At 43.7% G+C, this 17,499-nt stretch overlaps 1 protein-coding gene across 4 annotated transcripts in view; it reads left to right on the forward strand.

Moving 5' to 3' along the window:
- The window catches only part of SPRING1 (SREBF pathway regulator in golgi 1), a 19,403-nt gene extending 2,152 nt beyond the window's left edge, over positions 1–17,251 (forward strand). Inside the window, exons 2-5 of one of the 4 annotated variants that reach the window (XM_021698611.2) lie at positions 8,354–8,510; positions 12,685–12,836; positions 13,209–13,322; positions 15,415–17,251. In XM_021698611.2, coding sequence (XP_021554286.1) covers positions 8,354–8,510; positions 12,685–12,836; positions 13,209–13,322; positions 15,415–15,498 — 507 coding nt within the window. In that variant the 3' untranslated portion in view covers positions 15,499–17,251. The remainder of the gene's footprint in view (positions 1–8,353; positions 8,511–12,684; positions 12,837–13,208; positions 13,323–15,414) is intronic. The other 3 variants (XM_044921086.1, XM_044921087.1, XM_044921088.1) reach the window with 3 other exon arrangements.
- Positions 17,252–17,499: the final 248 nt, after the last annotated feature.

Genomic DNA, 17,499 nt, shown 5'->3' on the forward strand with positions numbered 1-17,499 from the left:
TTTGTATCTTTGGGGTAAATACCCAGTAGTGCAATTGCTGGATCATATGGTAGCTCTATTTTCAACTTTTTGAGGAACCTCCATACTGTTTTCCAGAGTGGCTGCACCAGCTTGCATTCCCACCAATAGTGTAGGAGGGTTCCCCTTTCTCCGCATCTCCGCCAACATCTGTCGTTTCCTGACTTGTTAATTTTAGCCATTCTGACTGGTGTGAGGGGGTATCTCATTGAGGTTTTGATTTGGATTTCCCTGATGCCGAGCGATATTGAGCACTTTTTCATGTGTCTGTTGGCCATTTGGATGTCTTCTTTGGAAAAATGTCTGTTCATGTCTTCTGCCCATTTCTTGATTGGATTCTTTGTTCTTTGGGTGTTGAGTTTGATGAGTTCTTTATAGATTTTGGATACTAGCCCTTTATCTGACATGTCATTTGCAAATATCTTCTCCCATTCTGTCGTTTGTGTTTTGGTTTTGTTGACTGTTTCCTTTGCTCTGCAAAAGCTTTTTATCTTGATGAAGTCCCAATAGTTCATTTTTGCCCTTGCTTCCCTTGCCTTTGGCGATGTTTCTAGGAAGAAGTTGCTTCGGCCGAGGTCGAAGAGGTTGCTACCTGTGTTCTCCTTTAGGATTTTGATGGACTCCTTCTCACATTGAGGTCTTTCACCCGTTTTGAGTCTATTTTTGTGTGTGGTGTAAGGAAATGGTCCAGTTTCATTCTTCTGCATGTGGCTGTCCAATTTTCCCAACACCATTTGTTGAAGAGACTGTCTTTTTTCCATTGGACATTATTTCCTGCTTTGTCAAAGATTAGTTGACCATAGAGTTGAGGGTCCATTTCTGGGCTCTCTATTCTGTTCCATTGATCTATGTGCCTGTTTTTGTGCCAGTACCATACTGTCTTGATGATGACAGCTTTGTAATAGAGCTGGAAGTCCGGAATTGTGATGCTGCCAGCTTTGCTTTTCGTTTTCAACATTCCTCTGGCTATGCGGGGTCTTTTCTGGTTCCATACAAATTTTAGGATTATTTGTTCCATTTCTTTGAAAAAAGTGGATGGTATTTTGATGGGGAGAAAACTCCCCAATTCTTTTATCTGGTTGGTTACTTGCCTTCTTTTTGAATGTGTCATAGGATTTTCATTCTTGGCCAAAACAGAACTCTTGATTCTCCACCATCAACACTTCCTCTTCAGTCTTCCCGGGCTCACCAAGTGGCATTACTGTTCACCAGGTAGTCAAGCCACAGATACTTCCTTTTCTCTCTCCAAAACATTGCCCCTGCCTCCACAGTGTATCCTGATTTTGTTTCTTTCTCCTGATTGTCACTGGTGCCACTCTAGGTCAAGCTACCTTGTCTGGACTGCTGCAGTAGCCCACCAGCAGGTTTCTGCTTCCTTTCTTTTCTTTTTCTTTTTTTTTTTAAAGACTTATTTGAGAGAGAGAGGAAGAACAGAGGGAGAGAGAGAATCTGAAGCAGACTCCGTGCGGAGCATGGAGCCCAAGGCGGGGTTCGATCCCATGACCCTGAGATCATGACCTGAGCCGATACCAAGAGTCCGATCCTCAACCAACTGAGCTACCCATGTGCCCCAGGTCTCTGCTTCCTTTCTTGTCCAACAGTCTCTTCTCTACCTATCAGTAATAGGGGTGATAATCTGGAAGAAAAAAAAAATCACAATTCTCCCCTAGGTATAATTCTTCTTTGGCTTTCTGTTGTACTCAGATAAAACTCCAAACTCCATTCCAGGAACGTTGCATGGTGAGTCTTTTTTGTCCCTTGAGGCCAGGCTAACCGTTACTGCCTCAGGCTACACCTTACTGCCTCAGGCTACACCGGGTGATACAATCTAAATTAAGGTTCCTTGCCCATAGACCTGTTTTATTTTCTTTGTAGTAGGAATCACTGACTGAACATTTCTTGCTCATAAACTTGTTTATGTCTTTCCTCTCTCTCCCTTCTAGACGGTAATTTTCTTGAGAACAGGAACCTTGTCTGTATTATTCATAGAATCTCACCCCCTTGAATACTGCCAGGCACTTAATGGACACTCAAGTATGGTTTGAACAAACACGTGAGTCGTGAGTCTTTTTAATTGGGATGACTTTTCCTTTCTTCTCCAACTACCTTTTTTTTTTTTTTTTTAAAGATTTTATTTATCTGAGAGAGAGAATGGGAGAGAGAGAGAGAGAGCATGAGATGGGGGGAGAGTCAGAGGGAGAAGCAGACTCCCCTCTGAGCAGGGAGCCTGATGTGGGACTCGATCCCGGGACTCCAGAATCATGACCTGAGCCGAAGGCAGTTGCTTAACCAACTGAGCCACCCAGGTGCCCCCAACTACCTTTTTATGTCTTGACTCAGATGCTGTCTACTCTGTGACCTTCCCTACAACCATCTTTTAAGTACTATCGTGCACCTTGTGTATTTATTTTTAAATTACAGTGTGTCTTTTTTAGAAACCGGTGATCTATGACCATGATTGGGGAGGGATGATTGTGATTTGCCTAAAACTGTTGGCAAATTTCTCTGGGTCTGATCCTTCACACAGCCCAGTAAACACTAAGAAACACTTCAGCTGTAACCTCTCTATCCCTGCCCATCAACTCCTGGCAACCACTAGTCAACTTTCTGTCTCTGTGGATTTGCTGTTTTGGACATTTCATATAAAGGAATCCTACAACATGTACTCTTCTTTCAGATCAGTTCTTTGTAGCATATAGTAGTGCTTCATTTTTTTTTTAAGATTTTATTCATTTATTTGAGAGAGAGAGTGTGTGTGTGTGTAAGAGAGCACAAGTGGTGGAGAGGGAGAAGCAGGCTGCCCATTGAGCAGGGAGCCCAATGCAGGGCTCAATCCCAGGACCCTGGGATCATGACCTGAGCTGAAGGCAGACGCTTGACGACTGGACCACCCAGGCGCCCTATATTAGTACTTCATTTTTATGTGTGGATAATATTCCATTGTATCCATCTCCTGCATTTTGTTTTCTTTTCATCAGTTGGTGGATGCTTGGCTTGTTTTCATTTTCTGGTTATTATAAATAATGTTGCTGTGAACATTGGTGTACAGGGTTTTATTTGGAAATATGTTTTCATTTCTCTTGGGTATGGTCCTAGGAGTGGAATTGATGGGTCACATGGTTTAACTTTTTGAGGAACTGCCAGACTGTTTTCCAAAGTGCCTGCACCATTTGCAATGAACTTTTAAGAAACTACACTTGTCAAGTTTTGATGTAGTACCAAAGAAGATTATCCATAATTATTTGAAAAAGCCATTAAAATATCCCTTCCATTTCCAAATACACATCTTGGTGAGGTAGATTTTCTTCACATGCTTCAACCCAAACAACATATTGCAACAGATTAACCGCAGAGGGAGATAGGAGAATCCTGCTGTCTTCCATTCAGCCAGACATTAAAAAGATCTGTAGAAATCTAAAAGCATTTTCTCACCAAGTTTATTTTTTTGTTTTGAAGAACCTTTTTTTTCCACAGACAAAAACAAACAAACCCTGTTAACATATAATAGGTTCATTTTAGTTTTAGTTGAATGGATAATTTAGTTAAAGTAAGTATTTTAAGAATTTATTTTTTAATTTCCAGTATGATCCTCATAAACCCACATGTGGAGATTCTCTGTAAGGGTCTTTGGGAGCCACAACTTGGAGCCCATTCTGGCTGATGCTGTGCTCTGTGCATTTGAGTTTGCCCCTCTTGCTCTGCTCCCTGCTGCAGTTCTGGTCGTCTGCCACTCCTGAGCTGTGCGACTTGAGGCCAGTTTGCCTCGTTTTGCCTACCCTCAGTTTCTTCATCTGTGAGACGGAGATATGGTATGGAATATATGGGGCTGGGATGTGTGTGTTGGGATTGCATTGAGAAGAGACGGTGAAAAGTTGTAAAGCTCAGTATGGTCCCATGCTCTCTCTGCTTCAGCGAAAGAAACAACTCGTGGAGCAGATGGAGCTGCTGTTCGCCTGGAAGCGAGCTGATGATTATCCTCTGTTGCTTTGAATTCCTCTTTTCCTTGGTTTTCATGTTAATTAATGCTTTAGGGGATAGTTTAAATTGTAGAGATGGGAGTGCAGGAGAAATTAATGACAATGGTGGGGATGCCATTGGGGAAGAGGATTGGGTGCCAAGTACTTGGGCACATTTACTTAAATGTTTAGTGAACCACAGCCCTGCGCTAGGTGCGGTCTGCTAGGTGGTGGAGTACAAGGGGTGGGGGCTCACTCCAAGAGCCCATATTCTGCCAGGGAATTAAGGGGGCAGAAATGGCAAGTGACCAAAATCATTTCAGATGTTGATTTACCATACGAAGGAAACAAAACAAGATGTGGCGACAGAGCAGCAAGGTGGGCCTAATTCTGTGGGCATTCGAGCTGAGACGGAAGAAATCCCAGTCATGGAATCAGAGGGTCCTTCGAGGTCCTCTCATGTAAATAAACGTTCTCCTGTCCAAGTGGAGCAGTTCTTGAAAGTCTTGGCATAACTCCTTGAAAATATATTAACATCTTTAGCTTTCAAGTAACTAAGTATGTAAATTGCAGTAGACTAAGTATATAAGTTAGATACTTCTGAAGTGTAGCAAATCGTAAGAGAGTTGCTAATCGATTTTTGTTGTTGTTGTTGTTGTTACTGATCACCAAGGTATGTATATTTTCCAGAAAGTTTGTCAAGTACTGCCCAGGGTAGAGGAGAACAGTGACCCCTAATTTCACCAACCATGGGACATTTATCTTATTTGACCCTTATGGTAACCCCTGAAAAATAGGGTGGTTATTGAAATACTCCTTTTAAAATCAGGCTAAGTAACATGTATTAGTAATAAAAACATTACTGTAGCTCCTTATAATTTATGAAGAAAGGTCTCCTGTTTTTTGCTTGTTTTTGTCTGTAGTGCGTGTGGACGTCTGTTGTGGTTGATTGCACTGATTTCTGTGCACACTTCTTTATCGACTGCTCTGGGGCACTTTGAGAATAGAGAGCCTGACTGCCTTTGTCTGTATATCCTTAATGCATTGTAAGGACTGGATACCTTTGTGGGGGGAAACACACATGCGTGCGCACACACACACACGCATGCACGTGTATATATAAAAAGCCTAGAATTGAGACAACCTAATAGGGTAGGTCAGTTTGGAAAGGGTTTAAAACTATGGAAGCAATCTCCTCAGTGCCCCTTCACTACACCATTGGTGAGACTGGACCGTCACAAAAGCAAATGTGTGCTAATTCATTACATTTGCCACTATGTCTTACACTATCTTTTGTACAGTCTTTTTTGATTGTACAACTCTTACCCAATCCTTTTGGCAGGGTCTTGATTATTCATGTTTGAAAACTTGAAAAAAAGTTCAAGTGCTAGAAGAATTGCCTTCCTGTTGACGGGGAGCATAGTTATGTGGAAGAGGTCCTTCCGGGATGCACTTGTCTGTGAACTCTTGTTTTCTTTTGGGAAGAATAAGAGGATAGTTTGAGAGTAGTGTTAGGAGAACTTTTAACCTTGTTGTGAGATCCAGTGTACTTTGACCAGCCACTTACTAGTCTTTATGGCTATTAATTTATCTAGAGCAGCATTTGAAGCTCAGTTTCGTTTGCACATAGCTTGATGATGCAGTTAACTGATACAGTCCCAGAAGAGCAGAGGAGTATGAATTTACAGGTAGTTAAGCAGTGTGCACCTAAGTGATTTTTCCCATATTCCCAAGGCTTCTACACTTGGCCCCTCTTCTTGCACCAGCCAAGGAATACAGCTGTTGTTTTTGTATAACCCATCCTGTTTCTACTGGTGCCAGTTCTTGCCTATAAGTGAAACAAAAGGGAAGGGCAGAGTAGAAATTAAAGTCGTTAAGTATAACTGTTTTACACTTAATAAATTAAAGAACACACTCCAGTACTGGTGCGGTGGTGGTGGTGAAATTGTGAACGTAAATGCTGGTAATACTACAAACCGCATATATAACTTCGGGGAAGTTATTTGGCACTATATAGCAGGGACTGTTCCTAGTAATTATTACTGTGAGTCATTCAAGAGAATAAACAAACCTCTGTTTTTACTGCAGTGCTGTCTGTGATAACAAAAACATGGGATGGGTCAAATGTTCTGTGGAGGGTGGTTTAATGAATTACGGCACATCAACATGATAGATTATTATACAGCCTTGAAAATGTTGTTATCAAGATAAGGTGGGTACTTACATGGTTTACCATCCAATTAGTGTCAAGAAGAGCTGAACGCCGGGCATCCTAATTTGTAGTCTAAATGCTGGGGTCGAAGGTTAGAAGTTAATATATAAAAATTGATAAAGCTTTATTTAAGCAATGGGACTGTGGGCAATTTTTGTCTTTAAGGTCGGTAATCATGCTTTTTTTTTCAATAAAATTCTTATTTTGGGAGAATTACAGATTTAAAGAAAAGTTTCGAGGATAGTTCAGAGTTTGCGTAGATCCCTCAGTGTCTTCTCTTGTTAATGGTAATCATATTTTTATTATTTTAAATTAAAAATGAAAATATTCCAAAGATGACAAAAGATGTTAATAATCCCCTCTATCCCTTCCATGTTAATAGTCTGTAGCATATCTTTCCATACTTTTATCTCAGTTCTTACAAACCTGTATGTGTATGTTATTATAATTGTTATCATAATGTGTGATGTAATATGCACACTCTTTTGTAACTTGCTTTATTCACTTAATATATCGTGAACATCCAGTGGTCTAACACAGTGACTGTGTGTTAAAATCATTCAGATGCTTTAACAATATTGATTCCCAGGTCCCATCCACAGAGATTTTTACTCAGTCTGAAATTGGGCTCAGAAATCAGAATTTGTTTTAAAGTCCTACGTAATTTAATGTGCAAGCCAGGTTTGAGAACTACTCGAGATAAATACGTATCATTCACATCTGGGATTTTTGTGATAGCCATAGCTATACCATTGTTGTTCAATCATTTCTCTGTTGGGTTTCTAGGTTTTTCCTACCATATAAATAGTGCTGTAGTAAACATCCTGGTACATCCTTACATATTGGTACTTTCTATAGAAAAAACTCAAAAGTGTGTTTGCTGTGTCAAAGTAGATGTGGATATGTATATTTTAGATATTAGTAGCTCTTCCCAAGTTGCTTTCCTAAAGAAATCTCAGTAACTATGAAGATCTGTTTCATTGTTTTAAAGTATATATCCTTTGCCATCAAACTTTCAAGGTTAGTCCCTTTTGCTGGTGACATGTGACAGGTCATTCTTAATGGTAAAAGCCACAAAATCTATTAAAAAGGTAGAATGTTTGAAGTATATAAAAAGCCTTTGGGAGGGAGTCTTGTATAATTGTTTTGTTTTCCAACAGCAGGTTGAAGGATTCACAAGACAGCTGTCGCATGCTTGTCTTGTTTTGTGGTACTTAGGCACCTTCCCCTTAGTTCCTTTAATAGTATAGGAAAAGCAGTTTTGAAAGCTCGGCTGCAGCTTGGAGGCTAGGAGAAAAGGCATAAGTGCTTGCCTCTAGAGCAGCATGGCCTTTGCATGTGTAGGTAAGGGCTGGCTGGAAGGATGTCTTATGAAAAGAAAGGTATGTTGTAAGAGTTGTATAATCACTGTCTTTTCATAGGAGAAATTTGCAAGTTGACATGCTTCTTTTTTCCCCTAAAACCAACCTCCCACTTCAGTATTCCCCCTAAGTTTACCACTGAAGTACTCACGATGGCAAATGAAAGGGACCTTGTGCTCCAGATAAGTCCAGGTATTGTCTGAAATGACAGTGGCGCAATTCCTTTGAAGTTTCCTCTTATATTTTAAAGGTGTATTCAAATTTTACATTATATTTGGCAATGTGTGTGTTTCATTGTAAAAAAATGTTTTAAAGGTTTTATTTATTTATTTGACAGAGAGTGAGAGACAGTGAGAGAGGGAACACAAGCAGGAGGAGTGGGAGAGGGAGAAGCAGGCTTCCCGCCGAGCAGGGAGCCTGATGGCGGGGCTTGATCCCAGGGCCCTGGGATCATATCCTGAGCTGACTGAGCCACCCAGGGGCCCCTATTATAAAAAAATTTTTAAATGATTTACCATCAGAAAGAGAAAGTTTAAAACTTTTCCCCTCCCGAGCTTTGCAATAAATTAACACTTAACACATTTACAACAGGCATGTAATCCAAAGGCCAGTAATATAAGTATGCCAGTTTTGAAGCATAGCCTTAATTTATTATTTTTCTACAGGTTTATTTTGCGTCTTCTATTATGGCTTTGGTTCAGACTTGGCTCATATGACCGATCCCGTCCTGCAAGCTTTCTTGTATTGTTTCTGTCCTGTTACATAGAAACAATACTTTAACCTTCCCATTGGTGGTCTCTTTATAGGAGGAAAGGGCAGTGAGAGATCGGAATCTCCTCCAGGTTCAAGACCACGACCAGCCCATTCCGTGGAAAGTGCAGTTTCACCTGGGGAACAGCAGTCGGCCTGGCAACCAGTGCCGGAACTCCATTCAAGGGAAGCACCTCATCACGGATGAGCTAGGTAAGGCTGGCTCCCCTCTGCAGCCAGTGAAGGGCTACGGTATGAGTCCGTTGCTGTGGTTTTATACAGTGCCATTTCCAGCATTTCTCACATCTCTATCTTTCATACCTTACTTGTCATTCTAGGTTCCCCTCGCTGTCAGAGACGTTTGGTCTGATAATTCTGTTTCCAAAGCTCCTTGTGCCTGTAATGCATGGTTTCAGCATTTGATCATGTGCCCTCTAGGCTACTTCCTACCCATCTCTTCCTGGCCCCGGGATGTTCAGATCTTGCCCATGTTGTCTTCTCATCTTAGTGGTAAAGTTCACAGGGTAGCCAGTGTTCCTCCTTGGTGACCTGCATAATATCCACACAGTTCTGGCACTTAGGAAATGTGCTTGTTGACTGACTGACTAGGTGATCTCACATGAATGATAAACATTCATTTTTCTTCTTATTATATATTGATTTATGTTTTTAAAGATTTTATTTATTTGAGAGAGAGTGCACAAGCAGAGGGAGGGGGAGAGTGAGAAGCAGACTCCTCACTGAGCAGAGAGCCTTGATGTGGGGCTCGATCCCAGGACCTTGGGATCATGACCCGATCCGAAGGGAGATGCTTAATTGACTGAGCCACCCAGGTGCCCTATTTACTTATTTTAGAGAGAGAGCACATGTATATGCATGAGCAGGGGGAGGGGCAGAGGGAGAGGGAGAGAAGCAGACTCCCCACTGAGCATGGAGCCCAACGTGGGGCTTGATCCCACGACCCTGAGATCATGACCTGAGCCGAAATCAAGAGTCGGACGCTTAACTGACTGAGCCACCCAGGCGCCTGAATGATAAACACATTTAAAATGTGTTACTTACCAGTGAAAACAGCAGCCTGTTTGTCTGAGAGCTTTCTCCCAGAGTTTTGTTGCCTCCTTTTAGTCTGTAAGAAAGGCAATTCCTGTGCTGTTGAGGTGGTTGGATTAGCTGATTGAGGTCTCACCACTTGAGGGCTGGCCCTGTCTTCCCAAAGAGGGACTCCCACTAATGCACCGTTGAGCTCTTAATTATGTGCTGGGCACGGGGCTAAAACCTCTCCTTGAGTATCTTGCTGATTTGTGTAATAGTCTTACAGCGTAGGCATTGCTCTGGTCACTTTATAGGTGAAGGCAGGCACCAAGAGGCTAAAGAACTTGCCTACGATGGCAAGAATTCTTTTATAAACCATGATCAGGGTACCATTATCACACCAAAAGAGTAACACTTTCCCTTAAAGTCCACTATCCAAACAGTTTTCAGAGTTTCCTGATAGTTTTGCAGATTGTTTTTACTTTTTTTAGTTGGTGATTTGCAAATAATCCGGTTGGTTTGTTTGCAGGAGTAAATTTTGCTCTGTTTCAAAGAGTCTCGGCACAAATGGACTGTGAGTGTGGCAGTGCTGGAATCGACACAGGGCAGCCTTGAATTAGAGTATTGATACCCGATGACTGAGCAAAATGCAGACGTGCTGTCGTTCAAGTGAAGCAAGAGTGCATTTATTGTTCTTTTCAAAAAGAAGTTTGCATTCCCAGCAAAAAAACAAAAACAAAAAACAGCTTTCCCCAAAAGCATCAGATCAGATGAGATTACTTGGAATTGAGGGAAGGGATCAGAGGAAAAACACCCACCTAAGGTAGAAGAACTGGAAAATTTTGCACAAGAATGGGGTTCCAAGCCAGTAGCGATGCCAATGTCAAACTCTGTCTTTAAGATTGTATTGAAAAAGCAAATAATATTGCAAATAGCCTCTTGTTTTTTGTTTAAAGATTTTATTTATTTATTTGACAGAGAGAGAGACAGCTAGAGAGGGAACACAAGCAGGGGAAGTGGGAGAGGGAGAAGCAGGCTTCCTGCTGAGCAGGAAGCCCGGTGCGGGGCTCAATCCCAGGACCCCGGGATCATGACCTGAGCTGAAGGCAGACGCTTAACGACTGAGCCACCCAGGCGCCCCTTGTTTTGCTTTTTAAACAAAGTTTGGCAAAGGAAAATTTACTTCCATAAGATGAAATAGCTGGTCAGCGGGCAGACCTAGGGCCAGGACTGAACTTGGGAGTTCCGTCCTTTTTTTCTTAGAGACTGTTGTGTTTCTATGACACCCAGTGAGAAAACATGAAATCTTACGCCTCGACTTTAATAGTTAATATTAGGTTACGAGTGATAGTCATTTTCTTTTGCTGTAGCTAACACAAGAATAATTTTCCTCTGATTAATTCAAGTGAGACAAAGACTCTCAGACTTCTTAAAAAGTTCCAAGAATCGATTAATAAAAATTGCAGATCCATAGTTTGTATTGTACCTCCATGACCGTGAGAAGAAACAATTTCATAAAGAAAACTTGCAGGAATTTATATTTTTCAGCAAGCAGATGCTACCACGATATTGCCAGGGTAACACTTACTAAATAAGACAACCAATTAGTATGACATTTTTTCAACGTTAGAAGTTAATATCCCAGTCAGTCGCGACACACTCTGAGGTTGTGATCTTACTGGACTCCTTGTTGGAAACAACATTGGCACGAGTAGATTTACAATGCAGAAGAAGAAATCTTGAGCTCTCTTTCAGTTGGAAATCAGAAAGCCCTGTGGTTTCAAGGCTAAATACTGGCAGTTAGCACTGGGGAGTGAAAGGTGGGGGAGGGGGGGTGAAAGGTGGCCAGTGCGGCTGACACCTACAATTCGGAAGAGAGAAAGGGGCAGAAACATAATTTCAACAAGTGGAGTTTAGGCTACATTATATTTTACGTATTCCTGACAGAGAGGTGATAAGATTGCAGTATAGTTATCATTTTTGACCGAATTTTGAAAAACATGCTGGCTTCTTTGGGTTTTTGTTGGTTTATTTATAATCCCTGTGAAGAAAATGAGTAAGAATAGTTACAAAGAACCCCAGAAACATATATTATAGCATTTGAGGCGTCGTCTCTTAATTTGGAAGACAGAATGTAGTTAAAAAAAACAATACAAAGCACTAGTTTTTAGGTAACTGGGGTCTGGTTCTTTCCAGGCCCCGGTTTTCCAGGTGTTAAGAGAGGGCCCTCTGCGTCTCTTCCATTGTTATTTTACTGGTGCCTCCTGCTTTTGTGCAGACTTTGTTTTCCAGAGTAGTTTCTGAAAACAACCTTGTACTTCACTAAGTCTCATTCTCTGAGGATTAAGAAGCTGGGGCATTTGGAATGGAATGATGCTGGCAACAACTGCTCTGCACCTGTGGGCCCGGGGAAGGGGCCTTTGGGCTGGTAGGGACCTGTGGGCCGGTAGGGACCTGTGGGCTGGGGTAGGGACTTGTGGGCCTGTGCGTGCACCTGGGAGTTTCCCAAGAGCCATGTGGTGTCCCTTGTGCACTTATTCTTACATTTTTCTGTCCCACTCCCAGAAGATTGTAGAGAAATGTCTGTTTAGCAGCTCTGAAAAATATATTAGTTTTTACGAGGAGAGTCTTTCCTTTAAGTTGAGTATGGGTTGACTGGGTTGGAGGCAGTGTGTTTACAGATGACGGGATTTATGAGTGGAGCAAATGAGGATTTTTCTCCCTTGGGTATTAGAGAGCTTGCATTCCTGGATTCTGAAGGGTAGTTGAATCCTGGCCTGTATACTTACAAACAGCTTAAATCAATTTATGAAGGCTCAGTGTGGCTACTTTTTGAAAAATCCTCCAAATCACTAAAGAAATGCAAGCATTTAAAAGATATTTGTAAAGATTGTAAAAAGGTGGTTGGTTGGTTGGTTTTTAAATCTAGATGGCTCTCACTTTCAGGAATGAATGCCTTGGTTTTTTTCTATTTTTCTTTCTTTCTTTCTTTTTTTGAAAACAATGCCATTTTTCTTCAGTCACAGATGAAAGAGTGGCTTGCATTGGTTAAGCATGACTTGACATGGGCATTAAATCAAACACGTGTCGGCAGACCAGAAGGCGATTTTAGGTAGATGAGAACGTGTAGCCTGCTCCCCGCCCAGGAGCCCGCGGTGCCTGTCCACGGCGGCCCGCAGAGAGCAAGGCCGCTGTGCCGGCCTCCTGGCCCTCTGGTGCTTGGCGTGCTCCACACGTCACATCCTGGCTGTGCGTGTGCTGCGCGGGCAGTACTTGGATTGCTGCTTCGCACTCGCCCCGGTAGAGAGGTGGGAGGCCTGCCGGCTTTCCACTCAGGTGAGTCTCTGACTTGCAGGCTACATTTGTGAAAGGAAGGACTTGCTGGTGAACGGCTGCTGTAACGTCAACGTCCCCGGCACCAAGCAGTACCGCTGTGACGGCTGCTTGCCCCACGGCTGCTGCGGCGCCTACGAGTACTGCGTGTCCTGCTGCCTGCAGCCCAGCAAGGTACGGACGGCGGCCGCCGACTCCAGGCCCCTTCTCTGTGCCCTTACTGGATGCTGAGCATCGAGGTCTCTGGAAGGGAGGGCTGAGACGGGGACTGTGTAGATGGCAGAAACTGCTGCTGTGAAGCAGTGCCCACGAGGAAGGGAGTTGTTCCCACTGACTGGGGTGGCTCGTTTGCAGGAGGGGCCCCTGGGTCCCCATCAGCGCTCTCACGGATTGGGTATCAGGCTCGTGCTCATTTGAGCTTGCTCTCTCCCTCTCTCTACCCCCCTCTTCCACATCAGCAGTCTCTTAGTTTAGGAGAAATATCCAAGGTTACCTTGTGCTGCTGAGTCTGGAATTTATTACAGGTACTAACTTTTGTTTCCATAGCAACTTCTCCTGGAGCGCTTCCTCAACCGGGCAGCCGTGGCGTTCCAGAACCTCTTCATGGCCGTCGAAGATCACTTTGAATTGTGTCTGGCCAAATGCAGGACCTCATCCCAGGTCAGAAAGCTGTGATGCCGCTAGCTGGGGGATGGGGGGGTGGGAGTCAGGGTCGAGAATAAACTCGAAAATAGGCAGTGGGAGCCTCTCGGTGGGGTAATAAGGGAGAAGGGATTTAAGTGACGCGGTGTCGAGCTTTGTTTGGTGGAATGATGGTATTTAGAATGTCAGCGTGAGATTTGTGCATGCTCAGAAAGTAAGATATTTATATGAAATCAAGGTTTAATCAGCTTGCATCTCCCCTCTCTGATTGGCATGTCTGCACTTGAAGTGGACGCTTACAATTATTTCTGAGTCTGGGTGGAGTCCTGATTGTCCAGTTCCTGAGAGCAGTTCTCTCCCCCACGTCTCTGACTGAAATATGACTACAGCTTTCCAGCAACCACTTGTTTGGAGGAAGTAGTCATTTCTTCTGGGACAGAGTTGTGGTTTATTTTAGGATTCAAGGGGATGGGACAGGTGGGCATTTAAAAATACACGAATAAATCTGTGGGTGGTCAAGCTCTCAGTACTCGCTAGCGTGCTGTCCGTAAATGCTCTGTTCTTCGGGCGCTCGGCGCTGCCCCTGGCCCTGTAGGTGTCTGCATGTCTGTGCCTTTGCATCACTGCCCCCTCGGCTCTCCGCTTCTGTGGTCGGGCGGTTGTTGGGGCTCTCGATGTAAGATCGCCAGCCGTGTGTGGTGTACGAGCGCGCTTCTCCTGGCTTCTACTCGTGGTGTCTACAAGACTACACTGGCTTCGTCTGAGATAGCAGACTCGTTTGTCGTTCTTTGTGACTCTTGTACCCGTTGCCAGGTTTCTGTAGACTGCCTTTTGATTTTATGCCGCTTTGTGCGTCTCTGGTCTGCTCTTAGAGCATTCAGGATCACTGGGTAAATATTTCAGGGATTATAATGAGCATTTGAAAACAATGAAGAAATTCCTGATGGTCTTGTTTTCCTGGAAGAGCTTTCTACTTGAATGGGCTTTAAAGGAAATGTGGAGGAAGGCTGAACACATGACTCATTTTGATGCAGATTTTCTCTCATTCTGAGAAATTCTAGAAAAGGCGGAATATTTTCTTTCCTTAACTGATAAAACCCAGACACTATTTCCAATCTTGAGGGAGGATGCTAACCTTTTTGACTTGATCTTTTTATTATAAAGAGAGAGTTTCCGGGCGCCTGGGTGGCTCAGTCATTAAGCGTCTGCCTTCGGCTCAGGTCATGATCCCGGAGTCCCGGGATTGAGTCCCACATCGAGCTCCCTGCTCGGCGGGAAGCCTGCTTCTCCCTCTCCGACTCCCCCTGCTTGTGTTCCTGCTCTCGCTATCTCTCTCTCTGTCAAATAAATAAAATATTAAAAAAAAAAAAAAAGAGAGAGTTTCCAGTTGCCAGTTTGTCTTGATTGTGGTATCCCAAAAAAAGATTTGCTGCATGTCTATAAATTAGATTAATACTTATGATTTAGATGTTAATCATTGGTCTTGGCCTAATTAATGAACTCCAGACTAGCCAAAAACTCAAGTTGCCTGTATGAAAACAAATTGCTGAAAAATTAGCCGTCGGGGATGATTGTCCGTGTTAAATCCACTTTCCATTTATTTAGCCAAATGAGGCTTATGTGGTATTGTGGGATTTGGCTCGTGTACCAGACCTTGAGGTACATAAAACTTTAGGAAAGCGCCTGGACGTGGCATCTCCTTCGTCTCTGCAGGGTTCAGTACCAGGAACTGAATTTCCTTGGAGCACAGAAGTCAGGAGCAAAACACCTGCTGGATCTTAATCTAACTTAACATCATCTGGGAAAAAATAGTTGAGTTGCTAGGTTGTTTTAAAAAACAAAACTCACTGTTGACAGAGGAAGAAATGGGCATGTGGTGATGTTCTGTCCATTTTCATGCTTTTCATTGACATTCTGTGTTGAGCATGCACCTTTGTTTCAAAGCAGTGCCTGGATTCTTTTGGTGGCATTTGGAGATGGCCTCGTGTAGGCTCCTGCAGGGAGTCCCTGCCCACAGTCCCGCTCTGGCCTCCACTGTCCCACAAGGGAGGTGTGTGAGACTCTGCTCTGCTCTCTCTCACGGCGCTCTTATCTTCCCTTTTGCCAACAGAGCGTGCAGCACGAGAACACCTATAGGGACCCCATAGCCAAGTACTGCTATGGAGAGAGCCCTCCCGAGCTCTTCCCTGCATGATGGGCACAGAAGGCAGACCAGGCACCACCGGAGAGCTTGTGGCCTGAAGCCACCCTCCAGCGTTCTCTAGTCCGCTTGGAAGAAGACAGGCATCGCGCGGGAGCCTCGGCTTTGACCACTTCTTGTGTTGTAGTCTGTGGCCTCACTCTCCGCTGGGCTTTACCCTGTGAAACTGTTCTGTAAAGCAGCTTGGAAACACCAGCGGGTCACGTTCAAGAACAAACTACAGGCGAGTTTGCGGAGGTGTTGGCGCTCTGGGGCACCTCTCCCGTGGCAGACTCATCGAACCCTTCCCTGTAAAGTTATTTATTGGATTTCTCTGGAGTAGTGGGAAAATGATAATGTTTTATATAGGAAGATGCCTTGCCTTGATAGTTGAATATATTCAAGGAAATTGTTGTTGTTCTTGTTTTCTTGTGTTCTTGAGTTTTATGAGTTAAGTCATCCCTTCACCCAGATAAAACATTTGGCCTCTTTGAATGTGCGTGTTCTCTCAAGGTAGTTATTTGGGTTTTGTTTTAACAGCACCTTCAGGAGTGGGCCCTGGACACTGTATCCTGACATCTAAAATTGTCAACACCTCAGAGCTACTCTTCCCCGTACCGGCTTCTCTGCAGGGGCCACCAGGCACCCTCAGCTTTTCTTGTAGTGGTATTTGAATATGCTTTCATACCTGCGTGTGAGCACTGTTTGAACCAGAAATTCCAACTCACTGTTCTGGAGGATTTTGTTCTCATTTCCCATGCCACTATTGACGTGATTGCAGTCTGCTCAGCCGTGGTACACTGGGAGCCTCAGGAATGTCGCCGGCAGCCTCCTCTCCTCTCCTGTCATGGAAAACTGGTGTTAAGGGGATTCCTAAGTGGAGATACATCTAGCAACTGACTGTAAGCAGTCATCCTTCATCGCTTCCAGCTTCAGGACATGTAACAGGTTCAGACCTTCAGTTTCCTTATGATCTGCAAAGAAGAAGAAAACCCAAGTTTCTGTCAAGGTTCTGTGAGAATTACCCATGCCCTCAGTGGGGCGAGTCCGTGAAGGCCTGGCATGCTGGTTGCTGGTCCACGTGCTCGAGGTGCCCCCCACTGGGTTTCTAGTATGACACTGAATCTCGCAGGCTCAACGTCGAGAATATTTGGTCCTCCCGTCAAGACATCCTGGCCCTCAAATAGTATGGCTCTCTGCTCTAGTATGGGAGACATGGGCGCACAGCTCTTTCCTGGAGCAAGCCCCTCACTAACCCCTGGGATTGTGCAGGGTCTTTTTCATTTTTTGGTTGTTGAAGCTGTTGACCTTGGAGTGGGGCAGTAGTTTTACAATCCACTTTTGACATGTTTTTCAGTAGGGCTTTTTCTTTGGACCATGTTTGCCTTCCAGTATGTTTCTGCATTATGTAGCAATAATTCCCCTTACCTTTCTCCTATTACTTCTTCAACTTCTCTTCCCAAAGTGGCTTGTCCCCCTAAATAAGCTTTCTCCAAGGGCTAACTGACAATTGTTTTTAATGTCCCCCCCCCCCAAAATCTATTTAGTTTGCATTGGACTTTTTGGATTCTATGTGCATTCACGGTGCTAAATCAAACTTTGTATGTGAAAGAAATGTGCATGTCTGGATGTTTTACCGTCTCATTCTTTTTGGTAACTCAGTCTGGTGTATGTCTGTCTCACGTGGGTTGGCACTGGTGTCAGCCTCCCCTTGGAGCTCATTTGAACTTTTGAACAATGTAACAGATTTAATGTGAAAAAGGCTTTATATCAAAGACTAACCCCTGCCTCTTTACTTCGTACTTGAATTATTGACGAGCACGTTCTGCACCGAATTTTCAGTGCTTTCACAAACAGCTCACTTGTATTACCACCTTGTAGATGAGGAAGTAGTGAGAGGTAAAGTGACTTCCCAGAGTCCCCACTCAGATATAACAACAGAACCAAAGCAAGAACTTCATCTCTGGCTTCAGGTCCGCTGTCCTTTCCACCGCCTCTCACCAGCCCCACTGTTGA

Source organism: Neomonachus schauinslandi, chromosome 14 (assembly GCF_002201575.2).
Source record: "Neomonachus schauinslandi chromosome 14, ASM220157v2, whole genome shotgun sequence".
Taxonomy (NCBI): Eukaryota; Metazoa; Chordata; class Mammalia; order Carnivora; family Phocidae; genus Neomonachus; species Neomonachus schauinslandi.